This window comes from Mustela nivalis (genome assembly GCF_964662115.1).
Source record: "Mustela nivalis genome assembly, chromosome: 4".
Classification (NCBI taxonomy): domain Eukaryota; kingdom Metazoa; phylum Chordata; class Mammalia; order Carnivora; family Mustelidae; genus Mustela; species Mustela nivalis.
Window position 1 is genome coordinate 61,361,299 of NC_139023.1, and position 24,461 is coordinate 61,385,759.

General features: G+C 47.0%; 1 protein-coding gene across 13 annotated transcripts in view; it reads left to right on the top strand.

Annotated features, from left to right (window-relative positions):
- Nucleotides 1–24,461, top strand: part of SLC2A9 (solute carrier family 2 member 9) — a 223,187-nt gene that overhangs the window by 133,428 nt on the left and 65,298 nt on the right. For all 13 annotated transcript variants that reach the window (XM_082728528.1, XM_082728535.1, XM_082728532.1 and 10 more), the window contains one exon: nucleotides 17,241–17,428. In XM_082728528.1, the coding sequence (XP_082584654.1) occupies nucleotides 17,241–17,428 (188 nt within the window). The remainder of the gene's footprint in view (nucleotides 1–17,240; nucleotides 17,429–24,461) is intronic.

Here is a 24,461-nt window from a genome sequence, read left to right on the forward strand (position 1 = left end):
TAGTCACCCACTCTCAGGACTCACCAGTTCAGAGCCTGCCACTCTCATGAGTAGAGAGGGATCCATGGGTGTACCCAGGCAACAGAACACAGCCCAGAACAGCCCTCCAGATATCTCATAACTTGTTCTTCATGGACTGGGCATTTAATGAAATTACAAGGATGCTGATATTAACATTCCATGAACCAGGGAGCTCCCTGCAAGGAGACTCTTAAGCCCCCAACTTAGGGCTCTGAGACTCATCAGCTTTGATAGAGCGGCCCGTGGGTGGGATAGAGCTGGCGGAAACCGGTCAGCAGCAGAACTGCATGTGTGTCCTTGGAGCATCTCTACCATTTAGTTCCCAGGCATCAGTCTTCTTGAGCCCTTCCAGATAGCAGCTACTGAGAGAGACCACAGAATGCAATGTTACCCTCTGGCCAGGGTCAGGAGCCCCGGGCCTGTCACATTGCCTCTCCGGGCTGTGGTGTTTCCACCTGTAGAATCAGGACTGGCCAAGATGCTTTCTTTAGGCTAGTCCGGCTCTTGGTTCTGAGGTCAGGACCTGGCACATTGTGACAGAAGTGATGTCAGTCCCAGGGCTCCTGAAAGCAAGTGCTCAGGGTCTATTACCACTGACAAACAAGCTCACACAGCACGTGGTCACAAGTGTCATTTCTGGAGTGTCCTGCTTTCCATCTAAGGGGCAGTGAGATGGCACAGAACAATGAGCACTAACTGGGTTCAAAATGGTTCTGACCATTTGAGTTGCCATTATTCTCTAGTGTGGGAGGCAGAACAGAATCCCCCTCCTGAAGGATGGCCACATCCAAATTCCCAGGACCTATGGCTATCGTAGGTTACACGACGACGGCCCTGAGATCACACATGGAATTAAGGTTGCTCATCAACTGACTTCTGAGATGGGGAGATGAGCCCAAGAGGGGCCCATGTGATCACAAGGATTGTCATGGAAAAGGAAGGCAGATGAGAGAACCAGACAGGCAGCAGCACGAGAAGGGTTTGGCCTGAACTTGCTGGCTTTGCAGATGGAGGACAGACAGGACCACAAGCCAAGGAATGCAGGCAGACTGTGGAGCCTGGAAAAGGCAAAGATAGCCTCTCCTAGAGCCTCCAGAAGGAGCACAGCCCTGACAACACCCTGACTGTGGGCCTCCAAGACCCATTGCAGATTCTGACTTCCAGAATCATGAGGTGATAAGTTCACACTGTCCGAAGTCATGGAGTTTGTGCTAATTTGTTACAGCAACACTAGGAGACCAACAGAGGCTAAGTGTGCAGCATCCCTCACCTTAATCATCACCAAGCCTCCCATGTTTCTGCTCCTCCTTTTATAGACACGGAGACAAAGATGCTGAGGGGTTCAGGCACATTATGTCAAGGCCACAGAGCTAGTGCCCTGGTCAGCGCTCCCCTCGGGAAGTGATGAGAAATACTTCAGAGAAGTACTGGATCCTGGGGGTTAGACACAGAGGCGTGGGGCAGTGGGGAGAAAGGGTCAGGTAGACCCCTCACCAACTCTGCGGCCAGCACATCATGGCTGGCCAGAACCTCCATCTCCGAGGCTGAACAGGGGTCACCACCACTCAGGGTGCTGGTGATTTGGTGGACCAGAGGCCAAAGAGGCTCTTTCTCCCTCCTACCTGCATCCTCATTCTCATGGATGGATCTGCAGGCATGGAAGGCCAGGGATCAGCAGGCATGGAAGGCCAGGCAGTGTAGTCTGCAGGCCACAGGGTGACTGGGGACTGAGCCCAGTGGGCAGAATCTGACATTAAATCTAAGTTATGAGTAACCTCCTGGAGTCACTGTTCATTCCATGCCTACTTATTAATGGAGTTTTTGTCATATACCTGGCAAATACTATGCCCAGGGGGTAAAATATGGAGCAAAACCAGACAGGGCCCCTGATTTCTGAAGCAAGCAGTCAGTGAGGGAGTCTGACAGGAACCAGGCCACCTCACAGATGAGTGTGAGTTGACCCCATGCCAGGAGCTATGAGGGAAGGAGCACAGAGCTCCTTCCTGGGGGACACCCAGGAAGAGTTCCTGGGGTGGAAAGATGAGTTGACATAAGGGAATAAAGAAACAGGGCAGGAATCCATCCACAGCTCAAGGTTGATCATAAACCCATGAATACATATGGCTGGCTGGGGCAGACCCTGGCCAAGGGAGGATGCCTGTTTTTGTTGTGGTCATTTGCTTGCTTGTTTTTTTCTTGTAGTAAATACTTCCACTATTTCTACCTTGGAAAGCTACCACTGTTGGCTGTCGTTCTTCAGGGATAATCCCTGGCTTATCACCTTATTGACACATATGGATTAATTCTCACTGTATAGCCGTGGGTTTATTTCTGGGCTCTCTCTTCTGGGCTCTCTCTTCTGTTCACTTGGTCTATATGTCTGTCTTTTTTATGCCAGCACCATCCTGTTTGAATTACAGTAGCTCTGCAGTATATTTTGAAATCAGGAAGCCTGATGTCTCTGCTTTGTTCTTTCTCAAGTTTGTTTTGGCCATTCATGGTCTTTTGTGGCTCCAAATGAATTGTAATGTTATTTTTTTCTATTTCTATAAAACGTGCCATTGATATTTTAATAAGATAGCTTTGAATCTTTTGATGGCCTTAGGTAATATGGCCATTTTGTCAACATTAACTCTTCCAACCATGGACACAGGGCATCTTTCCATTTCTTTGTGTCTCCTTTCATTTCTTTCATCAGTGTTTTCAGTGTAAAAGTCTTTCTCCTCCTTAGGTAACCTTATTCCTAAGTATTTTCTTCTTTCTGATGATATTGTAAAGGAGATTATTTTTCTAATTTCCTCTTAGGGAGGTTTGCTATTCATGTATAGAAATGCAACTGATTTTTGCATGTTGATTTTGTATCCTGCAACTGGACTGAATCCATTTGTTCAGTTCTAGCGGTATTTTGGGTGAAGTCTTCAAGGTTTTATGTATATAAGATCATGTTGTCTGCAAACAAGGATGACTTTACTTCTTCCTTTCCAATTTGGATGTCTTTCTTTCCTTTTCTCACCTAATTGTTCTGGCTAGGGCTTCTGAGTAGAAGCCACGAGATTGGGTATCCTTGCCTTGTTCCCGACCTCAGAGAAAAGACTTTCAGTTTCTCACCACTGAGCATGATGTTGACTGTGGGCTGTAGTGTCTTCTGAATACAGGATAACTAGAAAACTGGGTATCTATATGCAAAAGAATGAAGTTAGACCCATAGGTTATACCATACATAAAAACCAATTTAAAATAAATTACAGACTTAAATGCAAGACCTGAAACCATAAAAGTCCTTGAAGAAAACAAAAGGAGAAAGCTTTCTAATATCAGTTTTGGCAGGAATTTCTTAAATATGATGCCAAAAAGCACAGGCAACAAAAGCAAAAATGGATAAGGGCAACTATATCAAATTAAAAGGCATCTGCACAGCAAAGGAAATAATCAATAGAGAGCAAAGGTAATCTACAGAATGGTAGAAAATATTAGTAAACTGTATGTTTGATAAGGGGCTAATAATATCCAAAAAATAAGAAACTTTTGCAATCAATAACCAAAAATCTAATAATAACCTTATTTAAAAATGGGCAAAGAGCTTGGATAGTTATTTCTCCAATGAAGACATATGCTTTACCAATGGACATATGGAAAAAATTTCAACATCGCTAATGATCAGGTAAATTCAAATCAGAACCACAGTGAGATATCACTTCACAGCAACAGGACAGCTGGAGCGGGGGGGTAGGAGGCTTGGTGACCCTGGTGGTGGGTATTATGCTATACATGGAGCACTGGGTATGGTGCATAAACAATGAATTCTGGAACACTGAAAAATTTTTTTAAAAATAAATAAATAAATAAATAAATAATACATATATACACATACACACACAAACTCAAAAGGCAAATATTGGCAAGGAAAAGGAGGAATTGGAACCCTTGCACACTGTTGGCGGGAATGCAAAATGATGCAATCACTATAGAAAACAGTAGGGAGTCTTCTCCAGAAAATGAAAAATAGAAATACCATTTGACCCAGGAGTCCCACATCCAGGCATTTTTCCAAAAGCATTGAAATCAAGATCTCAAAGAGATATTAGCACTCTTAAATATTTGATGTAGCACCATTCACAGTAGCTGAGGTGTGTAAAAAAAACCTAAATGTCCATTGATAAATGAATGGATAAAGAAGATATGGTATACACGTGCGATAAAATATTATTTGACTTTTAAAAAAGAAGGGAATCCTGTAGTGTGTGACAACATGGATGAACTTGGTGGACATTATGTTGCATGAGATAAGCCAGTCACAGGAGGGAGAGTGCTGCCTGACCTCACTCCCTTAAAATAGCCAAATTAGTCAAGTTCATAGAACCAACAGTGGCAGTGCCAGGTGCTGTGGTAGAGGGGGAGTGGGGAGTTGATATCAGTGGTTATAAAGTTGATGCCAGATGTGTGTATTTGAGACATCTGCTGTACAACATTGTGTCTGTTGTGCACTTAAAGACTGTTTTGTGCACTAAAAACATGTTCAGTGGCAGATCTCATGTTCAGTGTCTTTACCATAATAGAATAATTTTTTAACTTTGTAATAATAAATTATTCACTCACTAATGGAAAAAAGTAAGGTATAGCTATAGAGATCCTAACAGTATGAATGCAACTGCTTATTTCATTATGTGCAAAAACAAGCCTTGCAAAGACAGAATGTCAGGAGACATTGAAAGAGCTCTCTGGGGAAAGAGGATTCTCTCTTCACCTAATGGCCCTACCTGACCTCTCAGACAAGGGATGCATGATACAAGATCTGCTCTCTGACCGCCGCCTGTCAGGATCAGCCAGAGTCATGCTTGCACCAACCCAGGCGTGCAGCACCACAGGAGTGGGAACGGCAGCTCTGCCATGTGACCTGGATACATTGCTTCATCTCTCTGAGCCTCGGTTTCCCCATCTGTTCAAAGGCAAATAGGAGCACTGAACTTGCGGGGATTTCGTGAGGTTCCCACATGCAGCACCATTCAGCTAGAGTTGCAGTGAGATGTGTTTTTATCTCCCACTAAAGGACTTCTAAGCAGAAACTGTGCCTTTTTCTTCCCCTAACACAGGACAACTTCACATCCCCTGGCACACAGCTCTAAAAAGCTGTAGGTTAATTGAAATGAACTGAATTTGGTTCTGTTAGTTTTTCATCTCTGTGGTTTCTTTTCATCATTTGATGAGGTACGTGCAAAGAAAGACCAAGTTGGAACACTGACTCCCTCACTTTCTACTTGGGAACTCTGGTACATTTCCCAATTCCTCTGAGGCTCAGAGAACAGAATAACACAAGGTTATCTTGATAAGGTCTATAAGACACCTAGCCCAAACAGCTGGCACATAGTATTGCACATAAATGTCAGCCTCCACTCCCCTGCTTGGTCTCTTGACTCCCCTGAATGAAGACAAATCTTCAACTGGTACAAAAATCCGGTTACGTAACAGCTTCCTCTCCCAGCCCAGAAATTGACCACAGCATCCAGCAGCTTTTCTCTCTACTTGGGAAATGCAAATTCTCATTCCTTTTTCAGTTCTTTGGAATTAATGATTAGAACATGGCCAAGAATATGAATGAGGTGTGAACTCTAGGAAGCCTTTACTTTCAAGTGTGAGGGCGAAGGTGGGAGCCCCAATAGGGAGAGGACACAAATAGATCAGATGAACAATGTAAGTGACTTGGAGATCCAGGAGAATGGACCCCTCTGGGAGAGTTATTTTCCATAAGTAAATGTCTTTTTGAAATAGACTCACTGACTATGAGTTTCTGAGCCCATTTCCTCTCTCTCCATGGACAACTAGTTAAAATTCAAAGTGTCTGTCCTGTCTGCTCCCCACCCCCTAGAGGTCCTTGTCTCATTCTCTCGAAGGCTTCCATAGAAACTGCACACTTCTTGGGTTCTGCACTTGCTTGAGAGAACTTATCCTTCTTCCTGCTCAATGCCTGAGTCCCTCTGACAGTATCTCTGACAGGTAGTCATCATGCCTTTCCTTGCACACCCCTAGTGATGGGGAGCTCACTGCTTGTGAAACTGCCTGATCTGCCCTTGACCACATCAGTCAGACAGTTCTTCCTCATGGTGAGCTGACTTCTGATGTTCTGATGTTCATGTTCAGTGTCTTTACCATAATAGAATAATTTTTTAACTTTGTAATAATAAATTATTCACTCACTAATGGAAAAAAATAAGGTATAGCTATAGAGATCCTAACAGTATGAATGCAACTGCTTATTTCATTATGTGCAAAAACAAGCCTTGCCACTGCCATTGGTCCTCATTCTGACCTCAGGGCCAACAAGTCCAACCCTACCCACATCCAGGCTTGTCCTCCAAGAGGATCCCCTTCTTCAGACTAAGCAAATACGAGAAGAGAGCAGTTACACTCATCCAACATGGTTTGAGCACCTGCTGCTTGCCAGGCCCTGAATAAGACTCAGCCTCTGGCATGAGGTGTCAGGAGCCTTATACCAGCATACATCCTGCCTTGATCTGATTAGACTACAGAGATGACAAGAGCAGCAGTGACAACCATTTACCAGCCTCAGGACACCCCCAACACTGCACTAATGTGCTTTGTCCCCTCCCTGCATGGTTTCCTGCCTCTTTGTGAGTAGGGCCCCAGCTCCACAAGCCTTCCTCTAGAGATTGGAAGAAGGGAATGTTACTTATGAGCTCTGGGGGAGAAAAGAATGTAGGCATTAGTTGAAGCCAATCTTCTCTATGCTTCCAAAGTGTAATGACATGGGTGCTGATTTATACCAGTTTACACAGTTCAGGCCTGTGTCTCACTCTGATGCAAGTGATAGGCAAAAGGATGGGTGAGATGAAACCTGAGGATGCGTCTGGGCTCTTCAGGAATTCAGGATATGGAATGAAGACTTAGGAAGAAAGGCAGGGAAAGAAGGAAGGAAGGAAGCAGTAAGAGAGGGAGAGGGAGGAAGGGAAGGAGGGAAGATCTGAAAGCCCTGGTTCTAAATTCCCAGGGATCGTAACTGCACATCAGAGGCAAGGCTTTTGGAGGTCTTCCAGGGGGTCTACTCACAGCTGCTCCATCTACCAGCAGTGAGAGAAGTGTTTCCTCTGGTGTCCCCATCACACCACTCTTCTGTTCACTTTGATTTCAGGCTAGCTGATGCGGACAATCCCATGTGAGTGCAGACATAGGCAGACGTTTCCTCTTCCAGGACACCAAGTGTCTCCCTGACTACTCAGGCCCTCTCTGCGGCCCCTGTGCAGCCCAGCCCATCTGCAGGACAACGTGCATGCATTGGACTTAACGGCCCCCAGAGGCAAGAGTTGGTGGACAGATGCCCAGCCTCCCCTGTGGGACCGTTCTAGAAGACATATATTTTACTCAGAAGTCCAGCAGAACTGACCCCTATGTCCATAGTAGGCTCCTCAGTGACATTCCTTGTGTGGCTTCCCCTTCCCCGTCTCACTCTCCCTATCCCCTCACACCTGCTTTCTGCCACCATCACGTGTATCAACTTCCTACACCCAATCCTGTCTCAGGCTCTGCTCTCAGGAATCCTAGTTCTCCTGATCACGGACAAGTTTCATCTCTCTTCTCACCTGCAAAGTGGGGACAATGGTGGTGTCTCCTTCAGGGCATGGTTTTATGAAAATTAAAAAAGAAAAGGCCTATGAAGCATGTGGAAGGATGGTTGCCCTAGAGTAGCTCTCAGGAAGCCTTAGCCGCTGTCATTGCAGTCTTGGCCTGAATGGTGATGAGAGCTCAAAAAGAACCTCAGAAAATACTGCCGATCCAAAAGGAAGGTGGCAGCGAGTCTGGCTGAACTTAACACACTTGGAATTTGGAGTTCGTCTTGCAGTCCCATCTGCTAGGAATGCAACGTCTGGGGGAGAGGGAGCTGTAGCCGGTAGATTTCCACCCTCCCAGTGTCACTCCATTTTTCCTGCAAAATCAGGAGACGATGTTGCCTTTTTGTTTGTTTTGATGGACATGATTTAGCAAAACCCGGTCAAGCTCGTCATTTAGAACATTTTCAAACAGGAACGCTTTTGAAACTGTGTGCAGGGATTTTGTGCAGATGTGGGAGTTTGACTCGCGAACTGGCACGCTGCACTTTGGGTCCCCGGCCACATGGTGATGGCTCCCTTTCCGCACATTGCTTTCCACAGAGTGATCTCCTTTGAAAAGCTGCTTTCTCACTCTCCTTAGAATGTCACCTTTACCTCAAAGGTGTAGATTATTTACGTCTTAAGTCTTCGAACCTTGGCCAGGCTGCGTGCTATCAGCAGGCACCGAAGCTGACAGTGGGATCGCCACCAAAGCAGAGGTGGCTGCTGGCTTCTATCTTTGTGTCTGTATCTCGGTCTTTTCTTAATCCGTGCCTTCTCTGGATGATTCTTTATAAGCTGCCTGTATGTTCATCAGGGTTAATTCAGTTAAAACCAAACTTTACCACTCCCAAGTCCAAGACCAGCCAATGGGATATGTAAGCTGAAATGTATGGCTCTAAGCCGCAAGCAAAGTCGAGGAGTCCCCTGTCAGCCCTCCTCATGGCAGAGCCCCCAAAACCCTCACGTGGCTTGTGGGAAGGTTCCAGGGTCAGTTAGTCTATGACGACATGTTGTAACAGTACAGACAGGACTTCCACGTCTTCTACCACATCCCAGGCTGCGGATCCCACTACTGTCAGTCATAAACTCCAACTTCAATCCCAATCACTGCTGAAAATAAATGCTTCGGTGAAACCTCCAAAGTTTTAGAAGCCCTGAGCCCCACTCTGGGCAAAAGAGAAGATCTGTGCTTTGCTGGGCACATGACTGCAAAGGCCTGTGGCCCCATGCTCCGCCTGGGATCCCTTTCCTGCCTTGTCAGGCCCTCCTGGTCACACAAGGGAAGTCTCCAGGCTGCTGTGCACTCTGCTCTAGCATGCAAGAAATGCTAATAAAGCCATCCAGTGCAGTGGCTACCTAACAGACCACCACAGATGGGGGATTTAAAACAGGAGGGCTTCTCTCCCAGTTCTGGAGACCAAGAGTCCAAAGTCAACCTGTCAGCAGGACCAGCTTCCTCACCCAGCTTCCGGTGTGTGCCCACCGACCTTGGCCTCCCATGGCTTACCCTGCATCTGTCCGGGCTCTGCCTCTGTCCTCATGGGGCCATCTTCCCTGTGTATCTGTCTCTGTATCTCTTCTCTTCTTCTAATTAAGGGCCCACCCTACTCCAGTGTGATGTCATCTTAACTGACATATTAAGTACATCGGCGAAGACCCTGTTTCCAGATAAGGTCACATTCAGTTACCAGGTTAGGACTCTGACATCTCTTTATAGGGATACAATTCAACCCACAATGGAAGGTTATAGTATTTTGTACCCTTTGTCAGGCTAAAAAGGAAGGCAAAAGAGAAGGAAGGAATGGGGGAGTGTAGCAAGTGTCTCCTGGAATAGTTAACAGACCTCCAGTCCTCGTTGCCTGTTAAGAGCCATAGTGTTCTGAGGACCTTGTGTGTGCTGACATTTAACACTGCAGACGGCCCGGATGCTGCTCCATCCATCTTACAGATAAGGAAACTGAGGCACGGAAACATCAAGAAACTCATTTGGCATCAGACTAGTTGACAAGGAGAGAAGCAAGGATTAGAGTCCCAGGCAATGTGACCCCAGGGTTGAGACCCTTAACCACCCATCCCACCAGTACACACCTGGTCACAGGTGCATGCAAACCAGGTGGGTGTTACTGTGTCACACGGTCACCCCAACCCCACAGAACCTGAGGAAGCAGAGGTGCACAAGGCACTCGAGACGGGCCCAGGCGCCAGGCTGGTGAGCAGCAGATGCTGGACAGAGTCCCATCAGTCTGTCCCCACAGCCCACCTCCACCTTTCCCCTCTGCCGCACACCTCTTCACATTTTGCTCAGGACATGGCGCTCATGGGTATTTGAGGGCCCAAGGTGGGCTGCAGTCAGCTTCCAGCTCTTTTTCTGAGTTGGCCAGGCACAGGCACAACCTCAGACACCACTTTGCTGATCTGGAAACCTCAGGGTTGCCAGTCAGACCATCAAGAACACCTGCTCTCCTTCATTTCTTTATTTCCTACTGTCTGTGTGAAACTAGGCTGGCAGAATGTTAGGGCTCAGCCCTTGGTGAACGTGAAGGAAAGGAGGTCTCTGGGACTGTACTCATTTCCCTAACTGGTATGCCAGCGCACTTCTGAATCCCTGAGGCCATCCAGGTTCCAGCCAGGAGCACACCCAGTGGAGGTTGAGGCCTGTGTTGTCCACCTGGGTATAGCTGACACGTGGCATGTGAGCCACGGCTCAGCTCTGCCAGACTCTACCCTGACCCAGCATCCATACCCTTCCCCACTGCGTAGAGGGGACAACCCCAGGATCCCTCGCAGTTGAGCTCCAGGAAGCTGTGAACACTCAGGGAGAGTTAGCTGCCAGGAGACACTCAGCACTTTCTAAGGCTGGGCACCTCTCCAAGTATATGCCCATTGCCTGGTCCGCAAGCCACAGCCTACAGGCCAGGGATTACCGGGGCACAGAGAGGCTAAGCCACTCAACCACAGTCACCCAGCCAGGACAGGGCACAGCAAGGGCTCTAGCCCCAGAAGCTTGACTCTAGAGCTGTGAGATTACACACTAGGCTTGGGGCTGCTCAGCTAGAGTCTGTGGCCCTGTCCCTTCCAGCCCTTCCTCCCAGACCTCAGACAACCCAGGCAGACAGACCCCAGATTGGCTCTTTATTAGGTTTTGCATCACTTGTCCCTGCAAGAGGACTTTCGGGGTATGGCATCCGCAGGGAGCAAGGCTCTGGGCTGCTGCTCTGCATCTTTGCCCTGAAGAGCTGTCATAATGACCCTAGAAATGGGTGGACCGAGGTCAGCCCCACCTGGCAGAGGAGCACTCTAAGGCTTGAGAGATCAGATGCTTTTCCCATGTCACACTGAAACTGAGTCAGGTAGGGGAGCCACCACTGTCTAATTAAAATGGCTCTGTGTTAGTATCTTGGGCTCTTCTAACAAATTACCACAAATCAAGCATCTTAAAACAATACAGGAATAGGTGAAAGAAATCTGGTACGTAGTGATTTAGTCTGAGCTGCTAGATCAAGCCTCATCTGAAGCAAGACTTTCCAGCAATTCCTTTAAAAAAAAAAATACCAGTTTATTATCTTATAGTTCTAAGGAGGTCAGAACTCCAGAAGAGGTCTCACTGGGCTAAAACCCAGGTGTTGCAGGGCTGCATTCCCTCTGGAAGCTCTGGGAAAGGATCGTTCCTTGCCTTCTCCAGCTTCCAGGGGCACCCCCTCTCCTTGGCTCATGAATCCTCCTCCATCTTTGAAGTGCGTCCCCTCCATTTTCTGTTTCTAACACATCCTCTCTGAGTCTGGCCTCCTGCCTCCCTCTTATAGGGGTCCTCATGATAACACTGGGCCCACCCAAATAATCCAGGATAACCTCCCCATCACAGGATCCTTACTCAATCATATCCACCAAATCCCTGTGGCCATATGGGCTAATATACGAACAGGTTCTGGGGACTAGAATATGGACTTATTTGGGAGGACATTTGGGCTCTTTCTGCTTTTCACGATGTGATATTTGTCTGTACTCTCTGATCCATGTCCTCCATTGGGATTCTTCCTCCAGGCCACAGGGACATCCGAGATTCACTCCCTCTGTGACACATGTCACATAAAATTAGAATACAATTTTCTGATATACTCTTGCAGGTTATGAGTAGGTGCTCCAGCAAATATATGTAGGAAATGTGGAGCAAAACAAAATTAAATAGGTGTTTTTGTGCAGGATTTATCAGAACATTTATTAAACTACTGCAAAATTTAAACCAAGAGATAGAGTGTACAATGACACTAAACTTCTTTGACCGAGGAATTTTATTCCATGGAGCTTCTCTGGGAATTGGCATTCCACAAAATGCATGTTAGGAAAAGTGAGTGACTTTGATGAGAACACTGCCTGTGCAAGGTCTGTAGCTTTTGTTCTTCCAGCTCCTGCACTTGGCACACTGCCTGGAGCCAGTACATGCTGAGAATTGGCCCTGGATGGGGCCCTGTCTCTATCAACCAGCCCTGAGACTGTCTCTTTAAAAAGCCAGTGCTTCTCCCCTGGGGCTGTGTGCTCCGGAGGATCAGCCTGGGGAGCCTGAAACTCACCGGCCTACCAGTCGGCTGGGCCTGGTAAAGCCAAACCACCCTCATCCCCCGTACCCAGCATCCCAGACCACAGTTGGGCCTGGCCTCAGGTGGCCTTGAAGCTGAGGCCATGGAGGATGCAAGGCCATGTCTGCACTTGACCGCAGGAGTGTGGCCTCTGGGAGAGAGAATGTCATTAGGATCTACCACAGGAAGCCACAGACGGGAAGCAGCCCACTCCCTTCCTGCCCCCACAGGAGTCTGTGGCCACCCAGGTGCCATGGTCAGGCCGAATCACAGAGAGGTCCTCCTGGTCTCAGTGGATCCCTGCGTGAAGCCTAGGAGGGGTCCCCGCCCAGGATGGAGCCTGTGCCAGGCCCCCGCAGGCAGCGAATACCTTCTGGGTGCCCTGATAGCCCGCATGTAGATCCGTTTGTCACTGCTGTTCTGCTGTGCGGGGTGGCCGAGGGCTGCCGGAGCCTGTCCTCTGCCAGCCAGGCTGCACTCAGACACTGGTTCCCTCGCTGAGTTCACTGTGCCAGCGCTCACCGTCATGCTCCTCTGTTCCTGTCCTCTCCATCACAGCCCCACTTCTGTGCCACTAACCTGCTCCTCTCTCACCCCAGTCTTGATTTCCACTCGTCCTGCAAAGCACATCAGCTGAGGGGCTCCTAGGTGGCTCAGTCGGAGGAGTAGCCGACCCCTCATGATCTCAGGGTCACGGGATCAAGACCTACCTCGGGCTCTGTGCTCTGGTGGGGGGTCTCTGCTTGAGATTCTCCCTCTGCCTCTGAGAGCCCTCTCTCTCTACTGAAAATAAATAAATACAGCTTAAAACAAATAAGAGAGCAGATCAGTTGAATATACAGTGTTCTAAATGGAAGAAATAAAATAATCATAATGGTGTCATATTAGACACCATTTACGTGCAAGGCACATACATTGTCTTTTTTCCTCCTGGAGGGAAATCTTAGGATTTCCATTTTGTGGAAGCCACTTAGAGAGAAGCACACAGGTCACGTGGGAGTGACAGGCTGGGCATGAAGCTGGGCCACTCTGTTTCCCCCTGCTTCCCACTGTACCACGGCCTCCCTGGAGTAGCTCCTACCTGGGGGCATCACGGGACGGGGGGTGGGAGGGTTGTGCATGGCAGGTGTGTGGCTGCATTGTCACAGCCAGGAGGGAAAGTGCCCCAAGGAGAAGGTACTCACCTATGACTGGGGCTGGGAGAGCTTCTAGAAGACCTGACTGCTGAGCAGGTCCTAGGAAAAGAAGGTTCTAGACAGGCCACAAAGTGCCAGAAGGAACCACATGTGTGAGGCACAGAGGCACACTTTGGGAGTGGGTGGCAGCCCTTCTCAGGACAGATGGGGAGGGGGCAGTGTCGTGGTGAAGGGGGGTGTGGACAAGGACTCTGTGGGACAGATAACATATGGACTGGGTCCTGCTGCTGGGAGCAGGACAGTGAAGGCTCGACTGCAGGAGGATGGTCATCTCGGAAGATGAAGACTGGCACGAGAATCCCACTGGGGAGATGCTGAGGCCTGAACTCAGACAAGACCTAGGGACTGAGAGGAGAATGCAACTCTTGAGATCAGGAAGGTGGCATCATGGGGCTCAGTAACAACATGAGACCTGTGAGGGGGGTCCTCATCTCCTGCTTTCATTGCTACACCTTCCTTAGCCTGTTCCTGCCTCACTTCCCACCAGGGGAAAATCAGGGAAGGCTTCTTGGAGGAGGTGGTGCCTGAGCTGAGGCTCAAAGAACAAGGCCAAGTGCAGAAAGGTCAAAAGAACATTCTAGAGAGAGAAAAGAAGTAAAAGTACCACTTTCTTTTGTATCTTCTGAGTGCCAAGGCATGTGAGGCAACTTTCTGTGTTTTGGCTCACAGCTCAGAGGGCCCTCTGTCTTCTGACAGCCAGAAACGCCCCCCTCTTATTGGTGCCTCTCATGACTTAGCTCAGCTATTTACTGTTTCCAAGAGGACGATTTTGAGTCCTGTGCCTGAGAGGATGCAGAGGGGATAGGAAGGGCCTATCCTTCCTAAATCCCACAGGGCCATTATTAGGGGTGTAGTGAGACAGTCATGGTGGGAGGTGCAGGAGGCTTATCCCACAATTAGGGATGCCCACAGGGAGCAGGTCCCCCAGAGCAGCCCCGCACTGGGAGAGGGGAGAGGGGCTGGCAGGGAGGCGGGGATGGTACCTGCTCAGGGATGAGGTCCTTCTGGGAGGAGCCAGAAGCCTATTTGAAACAGTGGTTCTGAACTGGGGATGGCTTTGCCCCAGGAGACATTGGGCAGTGTCTGGTGACATTTTTTAAATCGCATAGTGAGATGTAATTGACCTATGGTATTTGGTGTCACGTGCTCAACATCGTGATTTAGTGTTTGTATAGAGCATAAAATGGTCACCCCAATCGGTCCAGCACAGGCACATCACACAGTTACAAATTTTTTCTTGTGACCTATAAGATCACAATTTTTTTCTTGTGATCTATATATAATAGATCTTAAGATCTATTCTTTTAGCAACTTTCAAATATACAAACAGCAATGTTAACTCTAGTCACTGTTCTGTCCCCAGGACTTGTTTATTTTATAACTGGAAGTTTGTACTTCGGACTGCCTTCGCCCGTTTGCTCACCTCTCACCTCCCACCTCTGGAAACCCCAGTCTCTTCCCTGTATCTCTGTATCTTTAAGTTTGGTTTTGGGGGTTTTGTTGTTTTGTTTTTGTTTTTGTTGTTTTAGATTCCATATTCAGTATCTGTCCATATTCCAGTATCTGTCTTTGTTGATTTACCTCACTTAGCATAATGCCCTCAGGGACCATCCATGGTGTTGCCAGTGACAGAATTTCCTCCTTTTTTTTTTTTTTAAGATTTTATTTATCTGACAGACAGAGATCACAAGTAGGCAGAGAGACAGGCAGCGGTGGGGAAGCAGGCTCCCTGCTTAGCAGAGAGCCCTATGCAGGGCTCGATTCCAGGACCCTGAGATCATGACCCAAGCCAAAGGCAGAGGCTTATCCCACTCAGCCACCCAGGTGCCCCAGGATTTCCTTCATGTTATAGCTGAATAATATTCCATCATATAATAAGTATACATATACGTGTGTGTGTGTGTGTGTGTGTGTGTGTGTGTGTGTGTGTGTGTGTGTCTGTATCCCTTCCTCCATTAGTGAGTGGTGCATCTCTGTGTCTGCCATGAGACTCTCCCTCACCAGATACTCTTTCTCACCCAGTCACAGGAAACTTGTAAAAAGGGATGTTGGGGGTGGGGGTGCACACTGGGTGTGCCCATTGTGTGCCCACCCCAGTGGGTGGCTCAGTCAGTTAAATGTCCAACTCTTGATTTCAGTTCAGGTCATGATCTCGGGGCCCTGGGATGGAGCCCTGCATCGGGCTCTGTGCTTGGAGGGGAATCTGCTTGAGATTCTCTCTCCCTCTGTTCTCCCCACCCCCACACACTCACTGTCTCTCTAAAATAAATATATCTTTTTTAAAAAGTAAGGGATGTGGAACACATAGAAGGAAACAATTTTTATGAACACATATACAGCAGGAAATTAAATTGATGCTTTAAAAGAAGGAGATCACAGCTTTTAAGAAATAAGAGAGATTTTTGTTCCAGGAAACTGTTAAATGCTGAACGTCAAATTTAGTTGAGAGCTTCCTGGCAGCCAAGGTGAGAGAGGGAAAAAAAAGTCTCCAAATTTCTCTATATTTTACATGGAAAGCATGTATCTCAGGAAAGAGAAAGAAATATCTTCCTGCCCTAAAACTTTAGGATGGCTTTATAAAATGAATGTTGCGTTTTTGAAATTTGGGAAAACATTAGCCATACTATGGTGTAGTGCTGATGTGGAAATGTTACTCATTCAGCTACTTCTCCCATTTATCCTTAATAAAATCCTAAGAAAAGTATTAAATCATCGCTTAAAAGAAAGAAAGAAAGAAAGAAAGATTCTAAAGCCGTTTTCAGTGTACTACTGGAAATAACACCCCAGAAGCTTCACAGGCCTGCTTTTTGTAGAATCTGGAGCAAGTTTAACAGCCTTTTTTTTCTTTTTCCTGCTGCTTAAGAAGAGCAATTTCACATGCCCTGCAGTGCAGAGCGTGTTTTCAAGGATGATGCCCACTGTGTCTGGGATGGACTGTCCACAGGAGCCGTCACCAAAGCCACCTTTCTCTGTAGGAGGATAAATACTAGAGCACTGAATATTTAAATCTGTGCTCTCAAAGTGTCTCCTATTACCTGATTATTATGATCTCAGGGGTCTAATCAGTCCACCCACCTTTGTATCTGTATACATGAAGGTTTGCACAATTAAGGGCTTGGTAACAAATGGTAGGTTCACTGAGGCTGGAAATTTGCTGTTTTCAGCCTGGAAAAGGCATAAGTCATGAGGGTGAGTTTGAATCCTGGGAAAAATAGCTCTCTGAGAATACATCCACCCACGGTTCCTGTGTTTCTCAGAGTCATATGGAAACGGCCTCGTTTAGTTCAGTAGTTCTTCCAATGATAAGATCTACTCCCAGCATCCTGGCCAAGTGGAAGGCACTTGGTTTGACCATCTGAATACCTCTAACAAGGATGAGGACATGGGGCCAGACAGACAGGAGGCACCCAGTAAATATTTATCAAAAGAACACCTCCCACCTGCAAAGCTCTGGGCTAGGGTCAATGTACATACATGATCCAACTACTACCAAAGCCATGTGAGGCCAGAATGCTTACAAATGATGGACAAATGCACTGTGGTCAGAATGGGACTTGAACTCTGGGCATGCTCCTCTTTGTTCTGGGGGCAGTCAGGAGACTCTTGTTGTCTCCTGGCTCTTCTCCTAGCGAACCAGTGACCTTGGGCAAGTCACTGCCCATCTCTGGGGCTCTGTTTCCCTATTTTCAAACGAAGTCTTGGAATTTCACAGATTCAAAGCCCCCTGCCAGCTCTATCCCTAACAAAGTGTGTCTGGGTGGTGGGACAGTCCCCGGATAGCCCAGTGTCCGACTCAGCAAGCATCCTAATCCCTGCTAAAAGTCTGTGATTGTCCCTCTTTGCAGCCTTCCAGACTTTCCTGGGCAAAGAAGATGTCTCCCGAGAGATGGAGGAGGTCCTGATAGAGAGCCGCGTGCAGAGGAACATCCAGCTGGTGTCTGTGCTGGAGCTGCTCCGGAGTCCCTCCGTGCGCTGGCAGGTCATCACAGTGGTCGTCACCATGGCCTGCTACCAGCTCTGCGGTCTCAACGCGGTGAGCATCCCTGCACAAAGGGAGGAACTAGAGGGAGGTGGGGGTGGGGGTGGGGCAGGGCTTGGACCTCAATACCAGGATCTGGTCCCAGCTCTGCCACCTCTACCAGCTTTGTGCCATCAGGCAGTCACACAATCTGATCCAGCCTCAGTTACCTGATCTGTAACATGGGCTGACGTAATACAGAAATAAGCCATGCAGAGTATTCAATGTAGCAGCTACGCAGTCACCCCTTAGTAAATGCTGCCTATCATTATTATTTCTGGTCCCTAAAACTCAGATTTCTTAATAAAATGGGTAAGTGAAAGATGATTTAAATAAAAGTACTCTTGGTGGGACTGATTTGAACATGAAACTTTGGCCTAAGAAGACCTTAGGCTTGAAAGGAAAACTTTTTCAGGGCCTGAGCTGATGTGGGAAAGGATATTGGACAGTGGGGGTTCGCCAGACCCTCTGATAGCTTCTGCTGCCTCTTCTTTCCTGGGGAGCTCCTGAAGGTAGAACTCAGGAATCCCAGGGAGACAGACTCGGGATCGTTATCACCATTGCTTTGGAAAAATGGTGGGTCTGCCTCAAGGAGTAGTGAGATCCCCATTTATGAAGGTGTGCAAGCCAGTTGGCAGGGCAGTGTAGAGGTACATACACAGCTCAGGAGAAGTGGGGCTGGGCCCAGAAGGAGGAAAAAGGGGACCTTCCAAAGAGCCTCAGAGAAAACAACTCCTCTGTGTTCACGACCCTGGCATCCCCTGAAAGTCAGCCAAGAGGGTGTTTGGGGCACGTAAGGGGAGGTGACATGAAAGGGGAGGTGTCCCTGTCCGGAGAAGGAAAAGTAACAGCATGGAAAGTTCCAACCATAGTGTTTTGCCACATTTCAACTACTCTTTTTTTTTTTTTTTAAGATTTTATTATTTATTTGACAGACAGAAATTACAAGTAGGCAGAGAGGCAGGCAGGGAGAGAGAGGAGGAAGCAGGCTCCCCGCTGAGCAGAGAGCCCGATGTGGGGCTCGATCCCAGGACCCTGAGATCATGACCTGAGCCAAAGGCAGAGGCTTTAACCCACTGAGCCACCCAGGCCCCCTCAACTACTCTTGATTCTATTTTTGGAAACACTGGGATGAAATGAAATCATCTGGAAACTTACTTGTTTGTACCTTTTTCCTTGGTCTGGTTAAAGTCAGCAGAAGGAGGAAGGGCCTGGGCCAACAGCATGGTCTTGGACAGATCCTGCTGTTTCCTCCTCTTTGCACCTCCAGGCTCAAAGCCACCCACCCTGTTCTGAGAAGGGAGAGAGGGATCCGTTTCTTAGAGCTAACATTTAGAGTAGTAAAGCCACATATGGAATCTGTATTTAATGAGGCATTTGGAGCAAGAACCATGACATTTCTAAACAGAATTCTCTCTTCTCCTGGGACATAACTTCCTCTATAAATCCCACAGGGTGCATCTCAACCCTGCTGCATCACCATAGGATGGGGAGAAACCGTCTCATGCGCTCCAAAGGCTGGCAGTGGGGAGGGCTCAGCTCCCATGTGTCCCACCGTCCTCGTCCTCATAGTAACTGCCTTTCATCTGTTTTGTTATTGTCATGAGTGCATTTAACATGAGCTCTCCCTCCTTAACAAACGTTCAGCTGGGGGCGCTTGGGTGGCTCAGTGGGTTGAGCCTCTGCCTTCGGCTCAGGTCATGGTCTCAGGGTCCTGGGATCCAGCCCCACATCGGGCTCTCTGCTTGGCGGGGAGCCTGCTTTCCTCCTCTCTCTCTGCCTGCTTCTCTGCCTGCTTGTGATCTCTGTCAGATAAATAAATAAAAATCTTAAAAAAAAAAAAAAACACATTCAGCTGTGCCACGCTGGACCGCGAAATGTAGGCACGGGGTCGCAAAGCCCCTCTGCAAAGCCATGCGTCTTGCTTCACTGAAACTTCGCACCGCTGATTAGCAGCTCCCCATTCCTTCCTCCCTCAGCCCCTAGCAACCGCCACTCGGCTCGAGTTTGTGAGTTTGGCTGCTTTAGATACATCGCTAAAGTGCAAGCACCCGGTGTTGGTCCAAGCGTCGTGTCCACCAGGTTCATCCTTGGGGTCATGGGCTGCAGGCTAGCCTTCCTTTCCAAGGCTGGGTAACAGTCCATAGCACACACACAGGCCACATCTTCTTCATCCATCCATCCATCAACAAACATTTAGAATAGTTCTACACCTGGGCTTCCATGAATAGTGCTGCATTGAATGCTGGCATGCAGATCCCTCTTCAAGATTCTGATTTCAATCCGGTTAAAAACCCAGAAGTGAGATGCTGACTCGTACTGCAGTTCTAATTGTTTAAGAAACCTCGGTGTCATTTTCCAGAGTGGCTGCACCAGTTTACATCCCCACTGACAGTGTGCAGTGTTCTAATTCTTCCACATCCTCACCAACACTTTTTTTTTTTTTTGTAAGAGATATCCTAACATGTGTAAGGTGATGTCTTGCTATGGTTTCGATTTATGTTTCTCTGATGATGAGTGATGTCAAGTGTCTTTTCATGTGTCTGTTGGCCATTTGTAGGTCTTTTCTAGAAAAACATCTGTTCAGGTCCTTTGCCCATTTTTTAATGGAGTTTTTTGGAGGCTTTGGGGAGGGTTGTTTTATTGTGTTTTGCTTTTCTGTTGAGTTGTAGGAGTACCCTATATATTTTGGCTATTAATCCCTTATTGGATACATGGTTTGCCAATATTTTCTCCCATGCTGTAGATTGCCTTTCCACTCTGTTGATAATTATTTTTTGCTGTGCAGAAACTTTTTAGTCTGATGTACTCACAGTTGTTAATTTTTGCTTTTGGTGTCATATCAAAAAAAAATTGCCAAGACCAATGTTACAAAGTTTTTCCCCTATATTTTCTTCTAGGATTTTTACAGTTCTTATGTTTATAATCTTTAATCTATTTTGAGTGAAGATTAACATCCAATTCCATTCTTTTGTAGATGAAAATCCAAAATTTTCAACACAATTAGCCGGACTATCCTTTCCCCATTGAATATTCTTGGCACCCTTTGGCAATCAGTTGGCCACATTTGGGTCTATTTCTGGTATCTCTGTTCCGTTTCCTTAGTTTATATGTATATCATTATACCAGTATCACACTGCTTTAACTACTGTTGCTTTTTAATATATTTTGAAAAGAGGAAGTGTGATGCCTTCAGTTTTGTTCTTTTTAAAGATATGGTTTCATATGAATTTTAGGATTTTTTCCCTATTTTTGGAAAATATGCCATTGGGATTTTAATAGGGATGGCATTGAATCTGTAGATCATTTTGGGTATTGTGACCATTTTAATAACATTAAAGCTCCTGATCCATGAATGGAATATTTTTTCCATTTATTTGTGTATTTAATTTCTTTCCTTAGTGTTTTGCAGTTTTCAGTGCAAAAGCCTTTCATTTCCTTAGTTAACTTTATTCCCAAGTATTTTTTGATGCTATTGTAAATACAATTATTTTCTTAATTTCCCTTTCAGATGGTTCATTGTTAGTATATAAAAACACAGCCAATTTTTGTATGTTGTTTCTGTTTCCTGCAACTTTACCGAATTTATTAGTTCCAACAATTAGTATGTGTGTGTGTGTGTGTTGTGTGCGTGTATGTGTGTGTGTGTGTGCTATCTTCAGAGTCTTCTACATTTAAGATCATGCCATTTGCAAACAGTGATGATTTTACTTCTTTCTGCTTTGTTTGACTTTTTTTTTTTTCTTGTCTAATTACACTGGCTAAGATCTACAGTCCTGGGTTGAATAGAAGTGGTGAGAGTAGGCATCCTTGTCTTATTTCTGATCTTAGAGGAAAAGCTCTCAGTTTGCTGAGTATGATGATATTATGATATGATATGTTAGCTAAGTATGATGTTAGCTCTGGGCTTGTCATGTATGGCCTTTATTATGTTGAGGTAGTCTCCTTCTATTTATTGCTTATTTAGGATTATTTTTATTTTAAAAATTTTTTTAAGATTTTATTTTTTTATTTGAGAGAGAGAGAATGAAAGAGAATGCACAAGAGAAGGAGAGATTCGGCAGGAGAAGCAGACTCCCTGCAGAGCTGGGAGCCCGATGCAGGACTTGATCCTAGGACTCCAGGATCATGACCTGAGCCGAAGGCAGTCGTTTAACTAACTGAGCCACCCAGGTGCCCTGTTTAGGATTATTTTTAATCTTTAAGTCAGAAGTAATACTTCCCACTTGGCATGCTTAACTTGAACGGAGCAAAAAGTTCTAGACCCATATTCAGAGGCTGGGATTTCTGTCTCACTGTGACCACAAGCCTGTAGGGGGAAGCCTAGGCCAGTCACTCCCCTTACCCAGCCTCTGTCTGCTCACCTGTAAGAATAATAATAAAGCTCACAGTCACTCAGCCCTTAACATGAGCCAGAAGTTTTCCCCATGGCTGTCCTGTGACTTAGACACAGTTAGGCACAGAGATGTTGAGAGATTTTTCCCTAGATCACACAGCTACAAGTGGTAGAAAGGGGATTTGAGCCCCAGCGATTTGGCCACAAGGTCTAACCCCTTGAGCCCTGAGCAGGGAGCATCCCCAAGGCCACCTTTGAGCATCTTCATATGTGTCACTGGGCTGTGTCCCCAAGTCATCCTTAGGCAGCCAGTAAGCAAGTCCTATGCTCACTGTTTTACATTTAAAAAGACAAACACTGGTTAGCAGCCACCTCAGCATCAGAGTCCGGCTGTCCTGGGCCTCAGTCCAGTTGTCCCCTGCACCACTGGCTTCTCAGTCCAGATAATGTGTGAGCCAAGAAGGAATGCTGTCTACCAAGTGAAAAACTTCAAATGCCCTTTAAAACTTGCTTTCTTCCCTTAATTGTCCCAGAAATTATTTGAGGGGACATGGTCTATAGTTTAAAATGTTGCAAATACTGCTCGGCATCTCCCTATTTATCACTTTATTCTAGTCCCAAATGTCCTGCAGGGTAAATGGTGCCATCTTCATTTTCTACAAGAAGAAATGAGTTTTCCAGAGGACCAAGCGCTTGCCGTGGGTCACAGGGGGAGGGGTGCCTGTGCTGTCAAATTCACACTTCCCGGCCCCGGTACCCTGCCTTGGAGCACCTGCCCAGGCTCGGCCAGCCTGTCTCTAAGCCCAGGTGTCTGCACTAACCCAGCCATTCTCAGCCTCAGCACTGTGCACACTCGGGGTTGAAAAATCCCTTGTCCCGGGGGACTGTCCTTTTTACTACAGAATGTCTCAGCAGTCCTGGCCTCGGTCCGCCAGGTGACAGTAGTCTACCCCACCAGTTGTGACAACCAAAAATGTCTCCAAACGTTGCCCAGTGTCCCCTTGGGGGTTAAAGTGCCCTCAGGTGAGAATCACCATATTAAGCGAACATTACGTATTGCCCAGTGCATTTTTTGCTAAGAAGTCAATAAATAGTTTCCGCATACCTTAGAAATCAAGAGGAAGTTGGATTTAACATTTTAGTTGTTTCTAAATTCTTTTTCAGTGTGGAATTGTTTTTTCCCTCCTTCTCACAATGGCTTTCAAATTCCCTCCTCTAAAATTAGACCTGTCACTTAAAATTCCTTATTTTCTGCAACTGCCTTCCTCCTGAGCGGTTTGTCCTTTGCATGAAAACCAGACTTTTGTGCGAATGCTCTGTCTCTTCACGGGCGAGGAGCCTCCTGGTTACAGAGTCCTTCCCTGGGGAGGTCACAACAGCTCATACACCCCCACTACCACTTCTCTCACCATGACCATCCTCGGAGGCTGCCTCTCATGGTCCCTGTGTTTCCAGCACCCAGAGCCACTCATGGCGCACAGGAGACACCAGAGCATTTGGGGAAGGAAAAAGGGGAGGTGAGAAGAACAAGGGGCAGGGAGGGGGCTGCTTCTACCAAGTCCTTGGGCTGTCCTCAGACTTCCTGGATCTTCTGAAATACCAAGGGTTATGGTGGTACTCTTACCTACACCTTGGGTCCTTGGGTTGCCCTTCCTTCCTCCAGAGTCCTTCCCAGAGCTCCTCTGGGCCCGTTTCCTATCATGGAAAATGGGGATGACAGTACTCAGGACTCGGAGCTGCCATGGGGATTATACGAAATGACATGGAATGGCTCACAGATGCTAACCGCTGAGCTTACTGTCCTTCCCAGCAAGACTGTTTCTAGCACTGCATTCTTCTCTTGATGCCACACATTTCCAAACTTTGCTCCTTCCACTCTGCATCTTGGTTGGAAAACAAGACACAGGAGCTTGTAGAAATGGACAGAAGACAAGAGTGCAGCCTGTGGATAAGCCCAGTGATGCCCTTTCTGGATCCTCAGAGGCAGTTTACCGCTGCCTGGGCTTGTCCACTCAGTGGCTGCCCAAGGATCCCAGTGTTCCTGGTTAACTGTGTGTCCCTGTGGTCTGTCACCTGTATAACTGTTATGTAATACCTCTGTTTGCTGCTACACCTGATCTGTGAGGGAGAGGACAGGTGTGCATGTTTCCCCCACGTGTTGTAATGCTTACAGTAATTGCTGTGACTAACAGAGCTGCAGACATCCTGCGCCCTCCACAAACAACCAAATGGCAGGGAGGCAAGGCTGGGAGAGTGGAAAGAGGGAGACAGAAAGCCTGAGATAGGACACTTTCCCCGGAGCTGGCTGGGAGCCCCGTGAAGGTCCATCTCCCTTGCCCAACCATCATCAGGAACCCTGAAATTCAAACCCCAGTTTGCACAAAACTTCTAATCACAAATTCAGAAGCATTGTAAATAGCTTTTGTTTTGAAGTCTCTTCCCAAATAACATCCTAATTCAAATTACAAGAATTGAATGTTCTGTTGCCTTAGTAACTGAGACCATCTCCCTAAAAGAACTTGCCGTATACCCAGATGGAAAGCATGCTACCTGGAGTCCCTCTGTGGGGCTGCCCTCACACTGTGATCAAGAGCACATGTCCTGGACTCAGCTGTGTTCAACCGCAAGCATTGAGCTTGTGGGCCAAGAGCCAATTTGCCATGACTGCTCTGTGCCTCAGTTTCCCCAGCTGTAAAGTGGTGCCTTTTTCAT